We start from the raw sequence: 23,569 nt of genomic DNA on the forward strand, positions 1-23,569 counted from the left end.
TTCACTGGAGCAGAGTGACTTTGTGAAAGACAAACTGTAATTTAAATAAAACCATGCTGTTGTTAAATATGTGTGTGGTGGAGGGGAGATAGCTTATGCTTTCTAGTTTGCTGCAGAATCTTCTTTGTGGGATTAATTTTCCCTAACTTTAGCCATCTAACCTAATTTAATCATGAAATCTGTCTGAATCTGATGAAGAAAAACTCAAGAGGCAGAGACCCTCAGGAGAGTTATCCAGACCACTGATGAAGATTTCTTTCCCAGATGAATTTACCAGAGACAATTTAGACTAGGAGGAACTAAAACCAGAAGCATAATTTTTCAGAGGGTAGCAAATAGATGAGATTATTTTGCTTGTTTTGGGGTATTTTTTTTTGTTTTTGTTTTTGTTTTTCTTTTGGTGACTCTTACAAGCTGGAAAGTTGAAAGCCATTGCAAAGAAAAACTTTATACCTAGGAATAAACACATTTGATTCCAGCCCTTGTGCAGTATTGCTGCTCCTTGATAATGTCAGTGTGTCAGGAGATGATATAACATGTTTAAACATCACCAAGGATAAAATGTCTTTCTTCCTGAACTGGTCCAACCAGGAGTAATTGTGGAATACATAATGATCAAAAGGGGGAGATGGTTCATGACTTGCACCTGCTTTAGATAAGCTGAATGAAGTTCAGCATTATGTCAGTGAGCTGTGTGATCTAATCACAAACAGACTCTCTGAAACCTCTCTGTAATCTGCTCTTTCCTACTGGCTGTCGCTGTTCATAATGAAATAAAATGTTTCTTCATTAATACCCATCATCCTTCATTCAATGGGAAGGGCAGATCTGTCTGCTGCTGCTGTCATTTTCTGGTCTCCTTTCATTTCTATTTCCATCACCTTTGTGAGTTAGGGCTGGTTTTCACAAAAAAGGTCACAGAAAGATCTACCATTATATTAGATGGATGGCCAGATACATAAACAAATCTTTCCCTCTCTCTCTCTCCTTTTTCTTTTGTATTTCACTACATGTTTTTCAGACAAGCAACCAGCAGAGCAGATCAATGAGAAGTGGTGAGGTGGCACAAAGATGCTCCGCCAGAGAAATTTTGATATTCTTAGATCAAACCTCAGAAGCTGCGTAAATTATGGCTGATAAAACCAGGAGGAAGGAAAAAAAAAACAAAAACAAACAAAACCAAAAAAAGTAACAAAGGAATAAAGAAAAGTTATTTAGAGTCAGCAGCTGGTTATGTGCACTGGTGTGACAGAATCTCACTTGAGGAAGACACCTTTGAAACAAGGTGTCTTCAAGACAACGTCTGGCTTGCCCCATCTTGGCATTATTCACTTTATATGTAGCAGAAGATTTCATCCAGCAGCCTGACAAAATTTCCCATGAAAAGAGGCAGTGATCCCAGGAAATTAAATTGAAACCCCATTTCTTGGCTCTCAAAGCTCTTTCTGTATACTCTGTTCCACCTCTTGTATCTGGTGTGCATTTAGAAATGTTTTTTTTCACAGCCTGAGATAAATGGTCTCAAACCACTTTGAAAAGGTGGGTGAATTATTGCTGTCTGCTTTAGGCAAGGCAGACTGTACTGACTGAAAACCTGAAGCACACCAGCTCTGACCCTACATGTATGGGCCTGACCAAAAAAGAAAAATATGGCTGCTGACCTCTGCATCTTGGTCTGGTAATAGTTTCTGTTAGGGTGTCTTCAGAGGAATCAAAGAGCAGTCACACCTGGGCCTGGTGTCTAAATATGTTATTCCCAGAGCTCAGATGACAATGAGTCTTTTAGACAGTGCTATGGTGAACAGCCAGCCAAAATAGTTGTATTCCAGTGAAACTATGTTTTTTCAAATGTAATTTCAAATTAAGCAGATGGAGTTTTATCCCATTGTTAAAAACAAACTTTATACTTGAAAACAAATAAAATATTCAGTGAGGACCAACCTCCAATGTCACTGGTTTTAACCTGAAGAGTGTATGTGGTGTCCTCCATCATCTGCTCGTCGTTTACAACAGCTGGCATCTCACACACCAGGCTTCCTGTGGCATTTTTCAGCTTGGATAGCCAATCCCCATAGGTAAATGTGGCCACTTCTTGGTTAGTAAGGTTCTTCAGGGTGATCTGTGAAGAGCCAAAACGGGGGGGGAAAATGTGCCATTTGAATGAGGGCAAATGTTAAACTTATAAAATACATGATATGGTAGGACATGGGGAGAGCTTGGCCATAGCTCCAAAGTCCACACTGTTCTCTTCTGGGATAAATGGAGTTCTCTCCTATGGACAATATTTGCTGTGGTGGTTTGTCCTGAGAAATGGTCTTTACAGTATTGTAGTGCCTTTTCAACCATGTGGCAAAGCAAAGGGAGAAATTTGCTCCTCTGACCTAAGTTATGGGCAAAGCTAATCTCTAAGAAGGTCAGACCTCTCCTGTGAGACAGCATGGAATTCACTCCAAAGACTTCCCTGGGAATAACAGAGTTATTAAAAACTTCACTACCCCTCCTCAGCATCTTTCTTTTGCCTGTCTTCTTTGCATGAACAAGCAGAATTCATTGTAGAGAGACACAAACCCAAACAAGTTAAAACAAGGCACAAGATAAAATTAGGCCAGAAAAACTTAATATTTCACACACTTCTCCCTTTGGGAAAAGGTGACAGAACAAACAGTATGCAACAGATATTAGTCACACTATCTAATGTGTTGTGGAAGCAGCTCAGATGCTGTGGTGATAAGAACAGAATGGGAATTAATTCAGAGCAGCTCAACAAGTTATTCCAACAAATGCTTAATAAAATACCCACCTTTATATCTCTTGTTGTGTGTGGGCTTAGTGGAGTATCAGTCAAGTGGGAGAAAAGCATTACACCTGCCTAGAGCAAAAACATAGCAGTAAGTTCTCACTAAAGTGGGGGAACTGAATGGAAGGCAGGAGACTGTGCTGTAAATTGCCATTTGTGTCACCATCCAACAGAAACAGAGGCTGCACCTGTGTGTAGCAGTGCATCAGAAAACACTGCCTCTGCAAAGGCCATGGAAACATGAGGCCAGATATGTCAGAGAAGTGTGGCATAGCATTAGGGAGCAGTGAGCCAGGAGTGGTGGGAAACGTCACATTAAAACAGGATGCCTGGATGTCGATAGCTCCACTCACTGCTCCAAGCACAGCTGCATGCCATGCAAAGAGTCCAGCTGAGCTGTGAAAATCTTCAAGGGCGTAGATTCCCCAGACACTCTGAGTCCTCATCCCAGGATGAACCACTCTCGTAGGGAAGATTTTATTCTTTGTATCTGATCAGGGTTTTCCTCAGTGCAACTCATGTCCATTGCCTCATGACTTTTTGCTGTCCACCTCTGGGAAGAGTGTGGATCAATGGTTTCTGTAACCTCCTGTCAAGCAGCAGAAGACTGTAACTAGATTCCCCCATCAGCCTTTGCTTGTCATGGCTTAAAAACTCTATTTTCTTCAGCCTTTCCTAGTGTGCCACTTGCTTCTTGTAGCCCCATGACCACCTCTGTACTCTTCCATTCCATGCTCATATATCAGCCTAAGGAAAAAAAACTCAGAAAAACTTATCTTGAGATAAAATATGCTCAAATTCTGCCTTCAAACTTCAGGTGTCCCAGTCCATGGCCTTCTATTGACCCCAGAAAAGCCTTGCTGGAGTCTTCAGCAATTCAAAAGAAGAATACTGCTCTAGGTTATAAAAAAGTTGTTTTAAAAAGGGCAGTAGCTACACTGAAGATGAGCAGTAAGCCATGCTTTTTGTGCATTGAATGGTTCTGTGGGTAGGACACTCATCTGGGGTTTTCAATCTGCCTGATGCTAAAGAGGGATCTATAACACAGCACCTTCACCCCCCCTGTCCCAGGAAGACAGGACATTTTTGGCTGTAGAAAATGTCCCACTTTTCTAAAAAGCTGCTTATTCATAGCCAGTGACACTATTACTTTGTGGTCAAAAAAACTGTTCTGTGAATCAAGAGATACTGAATCAGACCCTTGCTTTCAACCAAGAAGAAATCAGGTCTCCCCACAGCAGCTGGTGGCCTTTCTGCTGGGGCACAGAAGTGTCCTCTCTCAAGGATGTGTGAATGATGCCTGCATCCTCTTAGGAGTCCAGCCCTGAGAAGTTTTCTTTGCAAAACTGAACTGTGACTAATGTCGGGCTGACTGAAAATCTATTTTCCCTATTTATGAAAATCTGTGGTCTATTTTCCCCCCACCCCAGGGCATAAACTCCATGCTGGAAAAGATTAATCTAGCAGTACCTCTGCCCTGCTTGGAAATGACAGTGACACTATAAGTAGCACAATGTCCTGAGCAAAGTTTGCAGGGAACTGTCGGGAAGCAGTGGGGATAGCAGCAGATTAGAGTTGTCAGCTGGAGAGCATTCACAGACACAGAAGTCAGGCCTCTCACCAATACCCAGCCCATGCTGAGCACTCCAGATGCAGTTTGAGAAAAAATGTCTGGCTACTAAAGCTGCTGGAGCCAAATGCCAGCTTTTTCCATCCTCAGCCCCTCACCCAGGATGTGTGATTGCATCTGTGTGCATCTTACTGTAAGCAGTAAGGACAGAAACAGAGACCAGCCCTGGCATCTCATTCTCGGCTGTTGCTGTGGGAGGAGCATTTTATGAACGATTTTTGCCCAAGGGATGTCAGCTCAGAAATCCAACTCTATCCTGGGCTGATCCCCCAGCGTGGGCAGCAGGGCAGGGGGGATTCTGCCCCTCTGCCCCTGAGCTCAGCTGAGACCCCACCTGCAGAGCTGCCCCAGCCCTGGCTCCAACAGCACAAGGACGTGGAGCTGCTGGAGCCAGACCAGAGGAGGCCACGGAGCGGCTGCCAGGGCTGGAGCCCCTCTGCTCTGGAGCCAGCCTGGCAGAGCTGGGGCTGTTCACCTGCACAAGAGAAGGCTCCAGGGAGAGCTCAGAGCCCCTGCCAGAGCCTCAAGGGGCTCCAGGAGAGCTGCAGAGGAACTGGGGACAAGGCAGGGAGGGACAGGACACAGAGAATTACTTTAAATGGACAGAAGGCAGGGTTGGATGAGAAACTGGGGAGGAATTATTCTCTCTGAGGGTGCTGAGGCCCTGGCACAGGGTGCCCAGAGCAGCTGTGGCTGCCCCTGGATCCCTGGAAGTGTCCAAGGCCAGGCTGGATGGGGCTTGGAACACCCTCGGATAGTGGAAGGTGTCCCTGCCCATGGCAGGGGGTGGAATGAGATGAGCTTTAAATGTAATTTCCAACCCAAACTGTGATTCTGCAGTCACAACAAGGGACACAGAAGCAGCAGCAGTGGCAGGCTGACCTCTGGTCACAAATTGGGTACATTGCCTCTCACCCAGCATGGATCCCCTAGATGCTGGTCATCCAGCCCAAGCACATCATCTGGTCAGTGGTGGGACCTGGGCATCCCCAGGGAAGCCCCACATCCCACCTAACCCGGGGACAGGTAAGGAGCTTGTTGAGGCATCGCTCCCTCTCTCAGGTCTGCCTGTCTCATGACTACAGAGTGGGCATTCACAATTTGTTGGAAGGGGTGAACACTGAATGTAGCCTTTTTCAGTGACTAAAATAGCAGAACATTAATCCCATCCGGCAAGGAGATGTTTGTGGGTGTTCCACACACAGAGGATGATGCAGGATTTTGGTTTCAATCATGAGGGTCAAGCAAGTCATCTCAGCGAGCTGAGCTGAGACTGTATATAATTTCTGCCTGCTCCTCTCAGTAAAACTAGTTGCTTCTTGATAATGAGACGACTACTTTGGATTGCACCTAAGCTATTCTTTAGGATATGTCGAACTTGCTGTGGGCATCCAGTGTGCTTTTCAGCTCAAACTTCTTGCAAATTATGCAAGGAACTTAACTGGGCTGTAGAACACCAATAAGCCATTAAAAGAAAGTGGCAGAAGCTTGTATGCATAACACATTGATAATTTGCTTTGTAGCTGAGCAAATACAGTGGTTGACAGGAAAATTAAACCAACAATTTGAAATTAATTGCACAATGTCTCCTGCAATGGAAAGATCAGACATGCCCGATTATTTTATTTACCCCTACCCAGCCTTTTTCCAGATGTCATGTAATACATGCTTCACAGGGTCTCCCACTCTGCTGATATCAAAATACACAGCTCCTGGAATTCACCTTTAAAAGCTCAAACACAGGATTTCATTATTCTCTTGCATGTCATTATTCTTCACTTAAACCTAGGAACTTCTGACTGTAAAACAAAAAGATCTCTCTTTTGCAAAGAATAAAAGTCAGCTTCAGCTATATAATTCTCAATTCTCAATAATAACTCTCAAATTCTCTTAATCTCCTTTACACAAAGGAGAAAGGCCTGAATAAAGACCAAGTCCCACATGCAGGATTATTTGTGACGTTTGAATGCAATGCAATTAGTGCTTCATTAAGGCAGCTTCTTATCTGTCTGGCTTTGACAGCACAAAGTAACATTAAAATTCTAAGGAAAGCAACTCTGCAGAATTCAACAGTCTCATAATTCCTGCTATTTCACTGAGCTTTCATCCCTACTTGTTTCTAGCTTTGCAACTTCAAAGCTAAGATATTGGGCAGCAGGTGAAATCATCACAGGGACTGAGAAAGCAGCTATCCCAGGAAGAGGTTTCCAAAGAATGCATTTAGATAAATTTCCTAATTAGTGTGATTTTTTTTTAATGTTAAGGGTGGGGAGGCCCTGGCACAGGGTGCCCAGAGCAGCTGTGGCTGTTCCTGGATCCCTGGCAGTGTCCAAGGCCAGGCTGGATGGGTTTGGAACCACCTGGGCTAGTGGAAGGTGTCCCTGCCCATGGTAGGGGATTGGAATGGGATGAAGTTTGTTGTTCCCTCCAACACAAACCATTCTGTGAGTCTATGATTTTGTTCCCTGGTTTTTCAGAAACACAGAGCAGTGTCACAGCAGCTTGATGTGTAAGAACATGAGATTCAGCACTAGATCAGTGGAAAAGGTCCCTACTCTGTGTCCCTCCAGCAGTGGTGAGCATTGCTCAGCTTTAGAGAGCATTCACAATGCCTGCTTGGGCATAGTAATGATCAATAATGTTCATTTTGTTGCAAAACATCATTAATCAAATTTTGTTCCCTGTAGAGGTTTAGGAACTAGCATTTAAAACATATTGTTACTTGTGGTAGCAAATCTGAATTTTCAGCACCAGGTTCATTACTTTGCTGAGATTCTGAATGAAATTTTAGTATATTTTATGTAGACAGAAAAAAAAATATTACTACTTGCCTGCTAGTAAATTGAATATTTTGGCTGTGTACAGCATCATTGATAATTCATGCATTTTAATTTGTATTTATGCACTTCTATATCTGGTGAACAAAAAGCAGTATAAATTATGGCTAGCAATGGTTTACCAAAAGATCAAAGAAAATTAAAAGGATCATTTATTGTTAGTTTAATAGAAAAAGAAAACTGAGGATATCGTGTAGATAAATGGAGCAACAAATGGTTAATTACGGGGTTGATGGCTTAATCTAGCTTCTCATTTCACTGTGCTAGTTAGCACTAACTGTGAACCATCTGTCAGAGAGTTTAGCACTACCCCCACAAGTATTTCATTATGCAGTCTTAATATGCACTTTTGACAGAAATGGAAATGGGCTCCAATCAGTTTTCATGTCACACCAGGCTACGTAGGTTTTTAAGGCTGGAATACAAATCAGAGAACAAAAATCATTCCTCCCCTCTTCCAGAATGCTTCTGTAGGCCACCCTCTACCTGGGAATGCAAATGCTGTGTTTACCTTTCCAGGGAAGGTGGGAAAGAAAACCAATAAATAGAGTTATCTATGCAACACTGGAGTTAAAAAAATCCTCTGTGATCTGTTTATCTAAGAAAAATAGAAACTATTGGCATAATTGCCATATGCTTCTAAAAACCATAGAATTATTAAAGAATGGTTTGGGTTGGAAGCAACCTTAAGGACCTTCCAGTTCAACCTCCCGCCACAGGCAGAACACCTTCCACTATTCCAGGTTGTCCCAAGCTCCATACAGCCTGGCCTTGGACACTTCCAGAGATCCAGGGGCAGACACAGCTTCTCTGGGAAACCTGTGCCAGGGCTTCCCCACCTTGACAGCCACAAATTTCCTTCTAATGTCTAATCTAAATCTGTCGTCTTTTAGTGTAAAACCCTTGCCCCTTGTTCTGTCCCTATCTGCCCATGTAAAAAATTGCTGTTCCTCACTTTTACAAACCCTCTTTTAAGTCTGTTCTCAAGACCTGTTCTTGTTGCATGGCCCACCTGTGACTTCTGTAGAGCTGGAAGGTGGCTGCAAAACCTACTGGATAGTCCAAATGAGGACCTACTGGATAGGTCCTGCCCACTTCCCTGGGAAATCTTTGCTTTTGGTAGGACAGTCTAGCAGACGGAAGTTTGGAATGCCTGGATGGAGAAGGCAAAAGGAAGGTGGGGAGGCACAATTAAAGATGCACCCATCCCTTGCCTTTGTGCTGGTACTGATTCATGACTGCAAGACCTGGAATATCTCTGGATGAATAAACTTTATTTGATTTCATATTATATATGCTTTATAAAACTCAGGGGAAAGCATGTGAGAAATTACAAAGGGAGTTTGACCTAGACATCTGAATCAAATCAGACAACAGGCTGAGTTATTCCTTAGGCAGAGAGAGAAAAACTGTGCATCTGTGGCATCAATTATAAAGATATGTGCTGGAGGTCTAATTCTTAGAGAAACTGCAGAAGCATCATCATAAAATCATAGAATGTTAAGGGTTGGAAGGGACTTTAAAACTCATCTAGTCCCAGCCCCTGCCTTGGTCAGGGACACCTTCCACTATCCCAGGGTGCTCCAAGCCCCATGCAACCTGGCCTTGAGCAATTCTAGGGATAGGTCAGCCACAATCTCCCTGGGCACCCTGTGCCAGTATTATGCCACCCTTACAGTAAATAATTTACTTCTAATGTCCAGCCTGAATTCCTCCTCTCTCAGTTCCTCTCCTTGCCCAGCTGCTGAGAAAAAAATTAGAAGTGGAAATGTTAAAGTAAAAATGGTACAGCAGCACAGAAATTCTTCTGAAGGTAAGAGAAATCCATCACTTCACTGAAAACTGGTGGCTATGTAGGGTCAATATTTAGAAACACATTATCTATGTGAAAAAGACTGCTGTAAATTAGTCAAAAGAAGATAAAGGACCCAATTTTAAAAATCATACAGAGTTCCCTCTGACCATGGTTATGCTACTAGGTCTTAAACTGTTCTCATGAAAAGGTCAAGATACAGAAACTCAACAGGATGTCATCTCCAGGAAAAGTATGGTAAAGGAAAATGGCAGAGATGTGTTTCTCCATTAATGACATCTGATGGTCTGCAATCAGCACACCATTCCCCCTCTATCTTAGAAATATAACTATAGGGACTCACAACAAGCAGACTACTTTTGTCTGCCCAGAGGTGATCCTTACAAGTAGCTGATGGTTTGACAGCCAAGATAAAGGCAAGCACTCTTCTTTTGTGCAAGGTAGGACATCAGGGGAAAGTGCCATCAATTTGCATGCTCCATTCAAAATGCAAGATAGGAATGATGCCTTACTTATATGAACAAGAAAGGCAATAAATATGTGTGCTAGAGGAGAAGGAAAGAGGAGAGATGGGATGATCCAGCAGAGTGGATGGATTATTTGGGAATGTCCCACCCAGGTCAGGGTGTCTCTTTCTGGCAGACAAACATCCACCCTCCCAAGGATTCAGATTCCCACATGGCAGAGATCTGCAGGGCCTGAGGGTACAAGCCAGGGACCAGAAAATATTGCAGGTGCCCCTGGTGACAAACCAAGGCACATGCAGTGGAGAATGAGATCAACAGTGGACTCTGTGGTGAAACCATAGAACCCAACATTTATTTCCAACATTTATGTTGGAGAAGATGTCCAATATGATCACGTCCTCCCATTTATCCAACACCACAGTGATCATTGTAAAACCACAGTCCACAAATGTGGCACACCCACAAGCCTTTTGAACACTTCCAGACATGATGATTCCACCACAAAAAAAGCTCTAAAACTCAGCTTTTCCCTCTGCTCTCTTCTTTCTTGACTCAATTCCTGCAGAGAAAATCTGTGAGAAACCAAACAGGAAAAAAATGTATAAAATTAATGAAAACAAGTCCCTCAGTTCCTTTGTCCTCTTTGCCAGGGGCTGAGAGGCTCCAGGACATTCAGGTTGTGAGAGACCCATGATGCCAAGAGTGTTACCCTTTCCATGAACCAGTGCGGGCGTGTCCCCTTCCCGTCCGTCCGGATCCTCATCTTCCTGAGGGGTGCGATGTCAGCAATCTCCATAATGAAACTGTCCTCCTGGCCCCGCTCAAACCTGCAGGGATTGGAAGACCAAGGAGGTTTTCTTGCTGCTTTACAGCCTCTCCACATTTCCGTCCCATGCCACAGCCCTGTCCGTGCCAACAACCTCAAATCAAAAGTTTATGAGTGTTCTTTATCGGACTTGAGCTTTTCTGTGCTGCAATCACCAGCTACTGAGCTGTTGGCAAGACACCTCAGTGCAGATTTGACAGGGATTCCTCCTTCTCTGGAAAACACAGCCCACCTGGAGCTGCTCCAGGCAGCCTTTAGCATACATTACTGTTCTGTTTGTACCCAGAACAATAGCGGCTCACAGTCAGGCTTCTGAGCATCGCCTCCCTCCTGCAGCTGCCCACTTGTCTGTCCTTGGCCAGTTCCAGCTAGAAGGCAAAATAATTTTGCCTCATCTCCTTTCCCTGAGGTGCAGCACAAAACTTTGTGTTTTGTGGAGAGAGGCAGTTGCTGCAGCTCAGCTATATGCAGCACTGGGACTGAAGCCCAATGACCAAGTTTACTAAGCAGAGGCAAATTGTGTTAGAATGGAGACAAAGCCAACCTGATGAAATTGGGGGATTTGGATTTACAAACTGTCTCTGCCTCTGGTAAGAACCAGGGTGGGTTTGTGTAGCTTGCGTGAAAGACCTTCCCCAGTGTGTGGCTGCTGTGTACAGGCACAGGGATGTGCAGGAACTGCTCATCCATAGCAATCAGCAGGAAGCAGGAGAAGGGAAATACAGCTAACATGTGCTTCCCAAAGAAGATTACATTGGCTAGGACTGCACCTTCCCTCCTCCTGGCATCACTGGTGTTGGGAGGAAAGCTTTGCTTCAGTGCAAGTGCTGCCTCAGGCTCAGTATTACTCTGTTCTAAACATGTATATCTTCCTGTTTGCTCCCTCAAATTCCTGGGACCTGTGTGGTCCTGGAGTTGGAAATCTAATCCTTGCTAAGGAGAATGGCAGCCAGATCTGGGGGGCCTACCAAGCATATGGTGACCACTCTGCTGTTGAGGTTTCTCCTTCATGCATCTTCTCCTTGTGGGGGAATTACCTGAGCGTGCTGAGATTTGGGAACAGCCTTGCAAGATGTGGGCACTGCCACATCAGAAACAGTCCATAATGATGATATGTCATTCCTGGCAATGCACACAGCCTCCCATAACTGTGCAGTGCCAGAATGTGGAGAAAAAAAAACATTTTCTTTACCAACCTCTGTTCAGATTACCCCCTGCAGGATGAATGTAATTATACTCACTATCTGAGCATGCATAGCTGCAGATGTTAGTAATAGGGGTTGGCTTGAGCCTCTCAGTTTTCATCCAGGCATTGCTTCCTCTGCACTCCCAGAGGCATTTAGACAGGGCATTTTGATCCCAGTCCATTTCTAGTTATTAAGGGTTATGTTTGCTCTTTGAAAAAAATCCTTTTTCTTCTTATTTGTCTTTCTGTGGTACCGGATACTGAGGCAGCCTGTCTCACTGTGAGAAATAGAAGGTACTTTTTTCCCTGGACTGGATTGATTTCCACATCTATTTAAAAAAAGGTGTGACCCTCCCAGTCTGAATTATCCTGTGATCCTATGATCAGTTTTTATTGCAATCACTATTACCTACAAAGCTTTATAGAAATCTCTCACTCTGAGGCTTTCCAGGCTGAGAACTCTAAGCTAAAATGTCTGCTAGCAAAATAAAACATTCTTTTATCTTCAGCAAATGCCTTGTTTGAATTTTATAACACTGATACTCATCTGCTACTTCCAAAAGGGAAGTACTAGAGGGAAGTGACTGCCAAAGTGACAATCTGGGTTACACAGAAGCTCTTTGCTATCCCTAATTTATATGAAGATGAATGTAAACCTGGAAAAAAAATTGAGAAGGGAAGAAGTAGCCAGACAAGCTGACTGCTGCTATTCCCTTTTCAGGATACTGAACCATTTATCAACAGGATTTCATTAAGCTTTCTTACCCATGCCCGCCCTTATAAATATTTCCATTGCCCAGGGGTCTTGGCAATAAGTATAATGCAGTGAAAATTGCCTTAAATCTGTGGCAGGTTAGACAGCGGTTCTTCATAATACACTAAGCTTCTGTGAGTGAATTGGCACTGGATGGCCCAAATAAAAGATGAAGTGCCTTTTACCATTTGGTTGCAGCAGCTCTCACCCATCCCTGCTCTGCTGGTGCAATGGCTGGAGAGATTTCCATGTGGAAAAGAGCCAGGAAAACCTGTGCTGTTAACAGCTGGATGAAGACTGGTGGCAGTGGTGTGGAAACAGACAGGATGTGAATTTGGGGACATGAATGCCCTCTGCAGAGGGTGCTAATGAGATGACAAGAGCTCTGTACAGCTGGAGGTGTGATACAGAGCACCTCCAAGTAGCAGAGATGTGCCAGAAGAATAGCACAGCATCCTGGAGATATTAACATAAGAGTTGTGCCTTACACTTCATTTTCTTTACACAGCCCCAGTGATTTTTCAACACCTTTCACAGCTCCTCTACTGTCAGATGGTAACCCAAGCAACTAATAACACAGAGACGTTCCTATTCTTCTGTATTGCATTTTCATACCCTTATATCAGACATTGTCCATCCGAACCATGTATACAAATGAGATGTTTTTTAGATGCCACAAAGTTTAGGGGTATGGTTTGCCCCAGATGCAGCAAAACTACAGCCGTGCTCCTGAGGGGCTGGAGATTTCTTGATCCCCTATAGAGATTTTTAGTTGACAAACCCAGATGTGATATCTGGTTCATTTCTGACTCCAAACATCAGTGGTCCATTTTCCCGCCTACTAGGTCTGAGTGTTAGGATTAAATGAGTGGAAGACAGGCCAGTTTGGTCTTGCCCAGGGTCTTGTAAGAGGGGTGCCACTGGTGGCCACACTCACTGGTAACCCAGGGACATTGCGCAGCATGTTGGATACTCCTCTGTGATGGGGAGCAGCAAGCCCCAAGAGCTGCGTGTTTCTGCATGACTCAGCTGTGTTTCTCACAGATATTTTAGTCAGAAGCACCTCTGCTGCATTTTTTCCACAACAGACAAGGCTTGTGTTTGTTACTAACTAGACACATGAAGATCTCAATCTTAGCTATGTTTATCCAGACACCCATTCTGCTACAACAGCTTCAAGTAAAACATTCCCTGAGCAAACACTTCTGTGCAAGGTGCACCTTATCCTCAGTTATCCAGCACTCCCTTAGCAAACCAAGCTCAAACGGTGTGGCCAAAATCTCCCACCCTTCTGATGCTCTGTAGATGCCTTGCTGAATAATATCAGAGCTAGTCAATTAATTAAATTTAAGCATGATATCACTAAAAGATGGATCATTCTGGAGCATTCCAAAGCTTTCTGTACTAAGGAAGGTGCTAGGAAGGAACAAAAAAGCATGGGAACTGGATGAGTGGTGGCATGTGTGGGTTTTTTGGCTTATGGAAGTGCTGGCATCAGGCTGGGGTTATAGTGTTTGTTAGCTGTTTCTGCTGAAGAAAGCATGAGGTTCATCATTTTTAGTAAAATCAGGGCATTCAGTGCAGCATTCTCTACCACCACCCATCCATTTCCTAGTGCTCTCCTGGGCAATGTTCACAGTTCTTGGAGACAATAAGGACTTCATACCTCTGTTCAAGATGTTTATCTCTTAAGCTACTGAGGAACAGGTTAAACAAAGTTTTCATAAATGACAAAGGGTGTTTCCCCTAGCTCTACAGTGCTCTCTTTTCCTTTGCTTTGCTAAAAATCTGACAGAAATACTTACAAGGGGCCTGGGTCTGAATCTATAATGTGAATGGGAATAAATGTTTGTGTTTCAGTGGGAGCATGATCAAAGCTCTGAGTGCTTCTTGACTTGACACTAAAATCAGTCATCACTCCACTTCTAACCAACAAAAATGACAGCAACTGTACCTGTCTCCATTTTTTTCCAGCAGCATCTCCTCAGTGTTCCCATTGGATCCGAAGACAGTCATGAAAATATTGGCATCAGTACCACCACTTTCGATGTCTCCAGTCACAACCGTGACTTCATAGAGGATCTGGTGGAGGTTGGAAGCAATCAGAAGGCCTCATTTAAACAGCTGTCCTTAACCCACACTAAACAGGGCTGATGCCTCAGGTTTTAGCCTTTCTACTTTTCAGATTCTGTGCTGCTTTAGTGTGTAGTTCTAAGCTTCGTATTATGGGATGGTAAGCTCTCTTCACAGAGTAGGGAGACAAAACAATTCCTTCTCTAGCTGGGGAACCAAGGACAAATGATCCAAATCTCAGGCCCAAGTGCACAAACAATGGTGGACTGAAGAGAAAAAAACAAGGATGGGAATTCATGGGCTAAAGCTGTAATTGGACAATTAACTCCAATATGCAAATGGCCCAGAACTTATAAAAGTGTGAGACCCCATGACCAGCCGTCCATTTTGTGACCATTTTGGTTCATCTTGGGTGTAGCCCTGGATGGGCTCTTGTGCTGCCCAAGGTGTATCAATGGAGGCCTTTTAATAAAACCCTACTTAATTCTTTAACTCTGCCTAGTCTGTGTTCTAGATCAGCCTTCAGAGGGCATCAGGGCTTTCCTGGAGATGTGCTTCCTTGACAGAAAAGGTTACAACACATCTTCTTGGTTCACCATTGTTTTCAGAGGCAAAGTTAGGCATCAAAACTTACTACAGGACTTTCCATCTATGACATTTTCTAGATTTGCTCAGCCCAGAAAGAGACACATTTATTGTGACAATATCTGAATCGCTGGATGGATTGGGTTGAAAGGGATATTTAAAGTTTATCCCATTCTAGCTTTTGTCATGGGCAGGAACACCTTCCAGTATCCCAGACTCATCCAAGCCCTGCCCAACCTTGCCTGGGATACTTTCAGGGATCCAGGGACAGCCACAGCTTCTCTGGAAAACCTGTGCCTCATCGTTCTCATAGCCCTCAGTATAAAATATTTTTCTTAATTTTATCTAGTCCAAGTCAACCTTCTCTCAGTTTAAATGCATTATCCCTTGTCCTGTTGCAGCACCAATTATGAAGGTCTCATAAGCTGCTTCTTCACAGGAGTCACAAGCTTCACATCAATACCTGGGTCTCCAACACTCTGCTACCAGTGACTCTGACTGGTGACCTCCAGCCCTCCAGCTCTGTACTGCACCAAACTCTTGATAATTTTAAAAAAACTCTCCCGGAAGAACTATTGTTTCCTTTTCTTGGCTGCAAAATGTTTCCCCCAGAAATTTTGGGCAATGATTATTAACATGGGCAATGTTTATTAACATGGGCAATGTTTATTCCAATATTACTAATAGTTTGGAGATTTATACATCAGAACTCTCCTTGTGGTACAAAAATTCAGCTGCCCTGCTCTCCAAGGGAATGCTCGCTGCTGCATCAGCTGCAGAGTCCTCCTGGATCTTGTGTACTCTGAAGGCATGCCAGTCTGTGAAAAGATGTTTTTTATAGTTTTCACCTTGCTACCCTAATTTTGTTCTTTTCTCCTGACCTGGGAACAATAAGACTCTGAAGAAATATGTCAAAAATGTGTAAATCCCAGTGGCTGTCAGGGGTTTTAGGACCTCTAGACCACCTAGATGCTTTCAAGATCATGGTTGTGGTACCAAGGCTTCTTTAAGACATGGAAGAATATCAAGAAACAGCTCACAGAAACATACTTCAATTTGTGCACTGCTAGGCTAGCTTTGTTGTTTTATTGGCCTAATTTTTGTCTGCTACATAAATAAGCAGTGTAAAGGAATAACATTATATAAGAAATTATTTTTCACATTTGTTTGAACCTGAGTTACCTGTTGATTACATATTCATCCATGTATTTTAAATCTTAGCAATGCATCCTGTTTTTTTATAGGAAGGAGAAAAACTCTTTTACCAATGCATTGAAGGCTTCTAATGACTGTGGTGGACATTGAATAATTTCTACAACTATGGGAAAGCAAATACTCAATTTAAAGCAAAAAGAAGGAATATCAAGCCAAGAAGAAAATTAAGTTGAAATGGGTACATATGGCTGTATAAAAGCCAAGCAGGAAAAAAACCTAGAAAAGTATTAATCTTCCCAATTATACTAAACATATCAGTTGCCTTTGAACTCTAAAATGCCTGTAAGACTCAGTTTCTAACTACAGCTATTAACGAGAGAAGAGTCCCAAATTCCCTCAACTGGGAGACTGATCAGAAAGTCAAATGCTCACTTTTGGTTTTATGTCCCAGGCGTCTCCCCAGATTTCCTTCAAGTCTCCTGTCAAGTTTCTGGCCCAACATCACAGGGAAAAAATTGTCATTAGATGTGTCTATTTTTGGTGTGCTTATGCCAATAAATATTCAGGATTGTGCTTTTAAAGGAAGACTGAACACAAGTCTTCATTAAGATCCACTTCAATTTATAGGCAAGCCATCATCTCACCAATAGGGGCTTGGAAACCTCATTGAGGAGGTTCAACAACAGATGGCAGATTTTTATGAGATTGGTTTTAACGTTGATATTAAGTCTGAGGGAGGTTTTTATACCCTCATAGGTCAATTCCACCACTGAAATCTTCATTGATTTGGTGAATCCTTCACAAATGCTAAAAACGTTACCAGTTTTTTACATGTCTGGGGGACAAGTCTTGGGCATCAAGAGCAGCATAAAGAAAAAATAATGTACTCTGAAAGTGTAACCTGACTGTAAATAGAAGCACATCTATAGAGATTTTAAATTGCAACACAGGTATTTAAACACAGTGTCATTGTCACCTTCATCCAGACTGTTATTTCTGCTACAAATCTTGGATCCAAAATCAGCATAGGTCGGCTTTCCAATTTGTACTTGTTTGAAATATGGCATACCAGATATTACTTCAAAATTCATATATTTGTATGAAGAAAAGATAGAGTTTTATTCATCACTGATGCAACTTTAATTAGATACTCTCACCAAAGATCAGGCTTACAAATGTTTTAATGTTTCAACAACTTCCAGTAATTATGAAATTCCCTATCACCTATTAGAAAATTTGGTATGTAGCCACATCATGGAGAGATTAAAACATTATGATATTTCCACTATTCTTATCTAATGAGTTAGAAGTAATCCTTTACCTTGAAGCTGCTTCCACTCTGTGGGTACCAGGTGACTCAGTGGGTGACAAGAAGAGGACAGGCTGCTGAGCTGTGCCTGATCTGCTCTGCCTTCCCATCTATGCCACGGCTGCATCCAGCCAGCCTCATTAAATAGTGCTCTAAACAGTCATGATCCTAAACCATGCCTATAGATTTTGCTACTAAAGAAACATAGGAAAGGAAAAGAAAGTGAAGAGAAGGCTCAAGCCACTTGCAAAAGTCAAAATATGAGAGCTGCTGATGCATGAACTATGTCAGCAGAAGTCCCTGCAGCAGCTAAAGGCACAAATTGAGCCTGGTGCCTACCTTGATGCCAACATTAACACATTCTGCATCCAGGATGTTGAGGATTCGTGAAGTGAGTCCGTCACCTTTGTCTCTGGCCAGCCAGCACTTGCAGACAAAGTTGTACATGACGCCTTTGGTGGGTACGACAATGGTGAGCTCTTCCATCAGCCAACAGCTCTCAGGGGTAGCGCCATCATGCCCCACCTGTGAGGGCAAGAGAGAAAACATCTCCTGGGGAAAGGGGATTTCTCTGGAGGGGTGTGATTCACCTGGCAATGAAGGACTCAGAGTCTGTGTACACTGTCACAACAAAGCATTCCTCACAGCAATGGAGGGAACTCTGAAACAGTCCATTGCCATGGGCGAGGGAACTCAGGTCATCAACTGCTGTGCATGAGGGAAGGCCAGTCTCAAAAAAAAAAAGCAAGGTAGACTGGACTGACCTACATGGAAACATGTCCAATCTCTTGTCACTCTGCTCCTGCGCTGTTGATGTTTATATACTCGTTTTCACTTGGCAGCAGACACATTTCTCCACCTTTACAAGCTTTTCCACTTCTGTCACTACACTTGGAAGTGATTATTCAAAGCTTTATAGCCAAGAGGAAAGATGCTCAGCAAACACCCACATGTATTATTACAAGCACTTCCCTCACAAATCCACATATAAGTGAACTAAATGGATGAGGCTGTTTCACTGCTTCCCATCCCCTTAGACTGCAAAAGCTCTGTCTTTGTACAGGAGACAACAGATGGAGCTTACATCTGTAGCTGGTTGATTTTCAAGGACCACCTCCTCCTGCCTCAAGAATGATCTGTCCTGGAGACCAGGAAGTCACATAAGGGTGGCCACAAGCCTGCATGGATGAACAAGGAGCTCCTTAAGAAATTTAAGTGGAAAAAGGAATAGTAGAGGTGGCAGCAGGGGCAGAGGTCCTGCAGAAATAAAAAGACAGTGCACAAGTGTGCAGGAATGAGTTTATTATGAAAGCCAGAGCCCATCTGGAACTGAATCTGCCAAAAAACAGGGTTCCTGCAGGTATATCAGCAGCAAAACCATGTTGACAGTGTAAATTTCTCCAAGAATCTACATGTGTCCCTCTTAAAGAAGGTGGGGAATTCAAACTGGGGCAGACTTGGAAGCAAAATTATGTGTCCAGGTTGATGTACCAACCTTGGTCAGTCATTCCAATGAGCTACCTGTTCATGAAAGACCTACCTGCACTTCATTATTTTTAGACAAAATGTTGTTTCTGTTGTTTCGAGGAAAATGAGGTCTTTAGTCCAAAAACCTCACTGGTTTTCATTTTTAAATTATTAGGATATTTAGGGAGGCTCGGAAAGCATTTTTTAATAACAGATTCATCAAGGGTAATATATCTTAGTTATCCTTTTTTTTGTTTTTTTCCCCAAAAACAAGTGATATTTTCTGTTTGATGATCTCAGCCATCACTGCTATTAGGAGTATTATTGCTGTACTAATGTCTGTGCAGCTGCAGAAAATTAGAGCTAACCACTAGGGAAATTCAAGTCTACAATGGATGCATTAATCCTCTGATTCTTGGGGTGTGAGGTGAATGGGAATATAACACTTGCCTTCCCATTCCTTCTCTGCCAGCTGGGCTGAGCATCTCCAAGCCCAAAGTCAGAGTCTTTGTGCAGCTCTGCTGTGAGATGGCATGGATGAGGTAGTGGGGAAAGTTCAGGGCCATGCTTCTGCAGTGACAAAGCGCTGGAGGAAAAATCCTAATGATTTTCCTAATTATAAAATTGGCTGGTCTTTTGGGTTCATTGCACACCACACCTGCTCACATCATAGAATCATAGAACAGTTTGGTCAGGAAAGGGCTTTAAAGCCCATCTCATTCTAACCCTGCTGCCATGGGCAGGAACACCTTCCGCCTTCCCAGGCTGCTCCAAAGCCCCATCCAGCCTAGCCTTGGACACTTCCATGGATGGGATATCCACAGCTTCCCTGTGCAAAGTTTCTTTCCAAGACATTGCTAGCTGCCACATTTTCACAGCAAACTTTAACTTCTTTGATATCAATGACAGGCAGAAGGAAACAACCTGTGCATCCAGCTGCCTTTGAGAACCTGTGCACTAACAGGTTTCCAAGGACCTGAAGAGCAGTGTAAATTCTGGGACAAATCCAATCTGTGTCAACCAAGTCTTCCCTATGGCTGGACTTCAAGAGCAGAGCACCAGGATTTGACTTTCATTTCCAGGCAAATCTTTAGACAGACCATGCTAATAGAGTGAATAATGCCAAGCCATGGCCACACCAGCAGCATAGCCTGGATGTGCATATATCAATATCACAGCAAGTGTTTTGGTCTGAGATGTTTGAGCTAAGTTAGAATGAAAAAAATTCAAAGGCAGGCAGATCCTTACTTGGGTTGTTTGAAAACATTTATGATTTATTCCTCCTGTAGTTGAGGGACTGCACATCACTGAGACTGAGATTCACAATTTATACTCATGGTCACATAGAAACTGAGCACAGTGGCAGAGGAAAAAACTGAGAGAATATTTATGGAAAGAAGAGTCAGAGAATGCTAGAGAAACCTGAGCATCAGGTTCCTAGTCACTCAGGGACTGGAGTTGCATTTGCAACATTTGTGTGCCCTTGATCTTCCTCTGTGTTCATGATAGAGAAAGGCTCTTAACCAGAAGAGGTTTATGAAAATAAACCAATGCAGGACTCTCCTAGACATACCTGTGTCTCTCTGCATCAACAACAGCCTAGGAACAGAGATACTTTCATTCATTAGGAGAAGAAATATTCAAAATTACTTTGAAAACACAGTATAAAGTGTCTACATGGAATAACTTTTGTTATTTATTTTCATGTCAGAGTATCTATTAAAAGTCAACCAGTAGTAAATAATATATCTGTAGGCTTGTAAGACAGGAATAAATGGGCCCCTTTCAAATTACTTCATGTTCCACTGTTTCTGCTCTCAGTGGAGTGCATTTGTAGCAGGAGCATAATACCAACCTAGAAGTAGAATCACGCTGCAAATCTCGCCGCCCTGCTAAATGGTACAGTCTGCTGCCTGGGTTATGCAGAGGGCTCCTGGAAACTTAATCCTCATACTATGGTATTTTCACATGGTAACGTGCATTCAGAACTTTTCACCTTCTACACAAACAGACAAATGCCAAATTCAAGAATGAACTGTTCCTCACTTTTCCCAAGTAGATAACTAGCAATTTTCTGCAATGTCCCTGAACACTGCAATTTTCTAGAAGGAAAATGCAGGCTGATGCCATGGCAACCACAGCAGACTAGCACATCAATGTCATCGCTAGGACACGGGTCCAAAAGAAGGCACCTTCCAAGCTGAGGGCACTGCATGAAGGAAGGCAGAAGGCCAGGAGCAGGTGGCTCCTTCAGCTGCGGGCTGGGGAGTTACAAACCAGAAGGGAAAAGGGAGCCAGGGGTGAGGCAGCAGACTGGTGAGATCACTGAGTACAGAGGTGAAAGAGTGCAGAAGAACATCACCAGCCTGAAAGATATATGTTTTTTTCTTTTTCTAGTTCTTTACATTTTATTTGCAACCTTTTGTCTTTTTTCTCATTTGTATTCCTTTTCAAATTATTTTTTGCCTTGCTTCTGCCTATTTCAAAGTGTCTTCTCATACTTTCTTCTATTTTTTACCCATTCCCTAACCTATTCACTGTATCTTTTCCATCACCCCTTTATTTTCTTTCTTCAAGCTACTCTTCCTGTCTCTCTGACCCTGAGGGGTGATACTGTTATTTTCCTCCCTCTCTGTCCCACCTTGGCTGTTTCTATGTGTGCACAATCCAGAAGAGAAGGATTGATACCTAGCTTCACTATAAAAGTTTGACCTCAAGATGGGTTAGACAGAAAGTTCCAGTAATAACACATAATAATTGAGAGTGCATTAAGAAAATGACTTGATAAGAAACTCAAATCTGATACAGAGATTTCTCAAGATGTCAGAATGCATTGCTTGAGTGAAAGGTAGAGTGAGTGACATCTCTAAGCTGCAACAGCATGACATACAGATGCTAAAATTGTCTTATTAGTTAGGATTTCTCTTTCTTTCTTGTCTCTTTCAAATTACACAGGTACACATATCGACAGATAGGATTACTTCACAAAGGGATGTGGTAAAAACAAAATTAAATGGGCTTCAGAACTTGAGGGGCTGGAGCAAGATTTAAGGAGGTGGAACTGCCATATGAAACAAGAATGATGTACACAAACACTCTGGAATGTTCTTGTGAAGTTTAAGCCCAGTGATGGAAAGTCTATGCAAATTGTGTCTCCCTGAGCCATAACAGAAAAAATGGTTCCTGTACTGAAATCTATTTGTGCACATTACTTACAAATTATGATTAATTTTCTTCTATAAGTCTGCATCCTCCAAGCTGTGAAAACAATTTTCCTGTTTAGCTAGGAAATTATACAAGATGTGTTTCTCACAATTTATGAAACCCTACTGGAAGTAGTGAAAAACAACTAGGAAAAAGACCAATGAAGAATTGCATCCTGGGAAGCCTCACTAAATCTGGCAGTATCAGGGACTGAGTATGAAAAAGCAGTGCCAGGAATGGGACAAAACGGGGACATGTCATAATTTCTTTACAGTTCACAAATATCTTCCGCTTCATAAGGATCCTGGCTTTATGTGAAGTAAAGCATACTTATTTACAGGTCCAGACACATGCAAAATCTCATCAGCACAGTCCTGTTTACATTCCTTTTAGACCCAAGAGCCTTTCATGCACTGCTAAGAATAACAGAACCATGTGCCATATTTGGCCACACATTTCATACGCCTCCAGCACTTGTGCTGCGTTTACAACATACCTCCACTTTTTTAATCTCTCCAACATCTAGGCCCCAAACTGAAAATTTCTCCACAGAGCCATCTGCAAATTCATCCTTTCCTTCTGGGAGATCCAGCCACAGCCTCTCAGTCTGCACTGTCTGCGGGCCCATAATGATGATGAACACACGGCTGTCGGTGCTGGAGTCGTACTCTGTGCCGGTCGTGATGGTGATGTGGTACGGGATCACTGTGACCAAGAGAGGTTTATTCATCAGAAAACCCACACACATATGCACTTGTACGAGACTTGAGAAAACCAGGGGCTCATCCCATCAGATGGAGCAGCTGTGCATGACAAATAGGTTCACATCCCATTAAATTAATTTGGAGAAGTGAAAATGTCATGCTTTGTTGGGCTACAAGTGTGCTTTGGAGACTACTTTCCCACTGTGCACTTGGGACTGAATTCTGCAAGGGTTAATTTCCCCTGACAACCCTACTGGCTTCAAGGAGGTTATAAGCCAGATTTCTCCCTAATGCATGACAGAACAGCAAAAGGCTTGAATCCTTATTGACACCAAGAGACCTTCCTGAAGATGAGTACCTAAATCTTAAATAGCTATTAGGTCAAAGTGGTCTTACACTCCCCATTCAATAAAGACAAATAAACCTGTGCTGACTCCAAGGTAAGCCATCACCAACTGAATGTCCCAGAACAACCACAAATGCTCTCCTATGTGTCTCATTAAAGGATTGCTGTGATCTGAGGGGCAGCTCAGGGTTTCAGCATTCCTGTGCAAATTCAGACAGAAGATAACAATCCTTGTATTAAAGGTAAGTCACTCAATAATTCTATGCATTGCATAATCATTTTGGTTGGGGGAAAAGCCTTCAGGGCAAGGCTTGGTAAAAGAGGAGGTGGTTTTTCTGTGGTTTTCAGAAATTTCAGTTCAGCTGTTAAAAGGGAGGAAGTGCCAGACTGCTTTTCAAGGGCTTTCCAAAAGCTCA

General features: G+C 42.9%; 1 protein-coding gene across 1 annotated transcript in view; it reads right to left on the reverse strand.

Moving 5' to 3' along the window:
* The window catches only part of LOXHD1 (lipoxygenase homology PLAT domains 1), a 164,975-nt gene that overhangs the window by 22,445 nt on the left and 118,961 nt on the right, over nt 1-23,569 (reverse strand). The window contains exons 32-36 of the mRNA XM_077790176.1: nt 22,600-22,808; nt 17,772-17,957; nt 14,265-14,392; nt 10,254-10,371; nt 1,942-2,119 (exon numbers count right to left, since the gene is read on the reverse strand). Of these exons, the coding sequence (XP_077646302.1) occupies nt 1,942-2,119; nt 10,254-10,371; nt 14,265-14,392; nt 17,772-17,957; nt 22,600-22,808 (819 nt within the window). The remainder of the gene's footprint in view (nt 1-1,941; nt 2,120-10,253; nt 10,372-14,264; nt 14,393-17,771; nt 17,958-22,599; nt 22,809-23,569) is intronic.

Source organism: Lonchura striata, chromosome Z (assembly GCF_046129695.1).
Source record: "Lonchura striata isolate bLonStr1 chromosome Z, bLonStr1.mat, whole genome shotgun sequence".
NCBI lineage: Eukaryota > Metazoa > Chordata > Aves > Passeriformes > Estrildidae > Lonchura > Lonchura striata.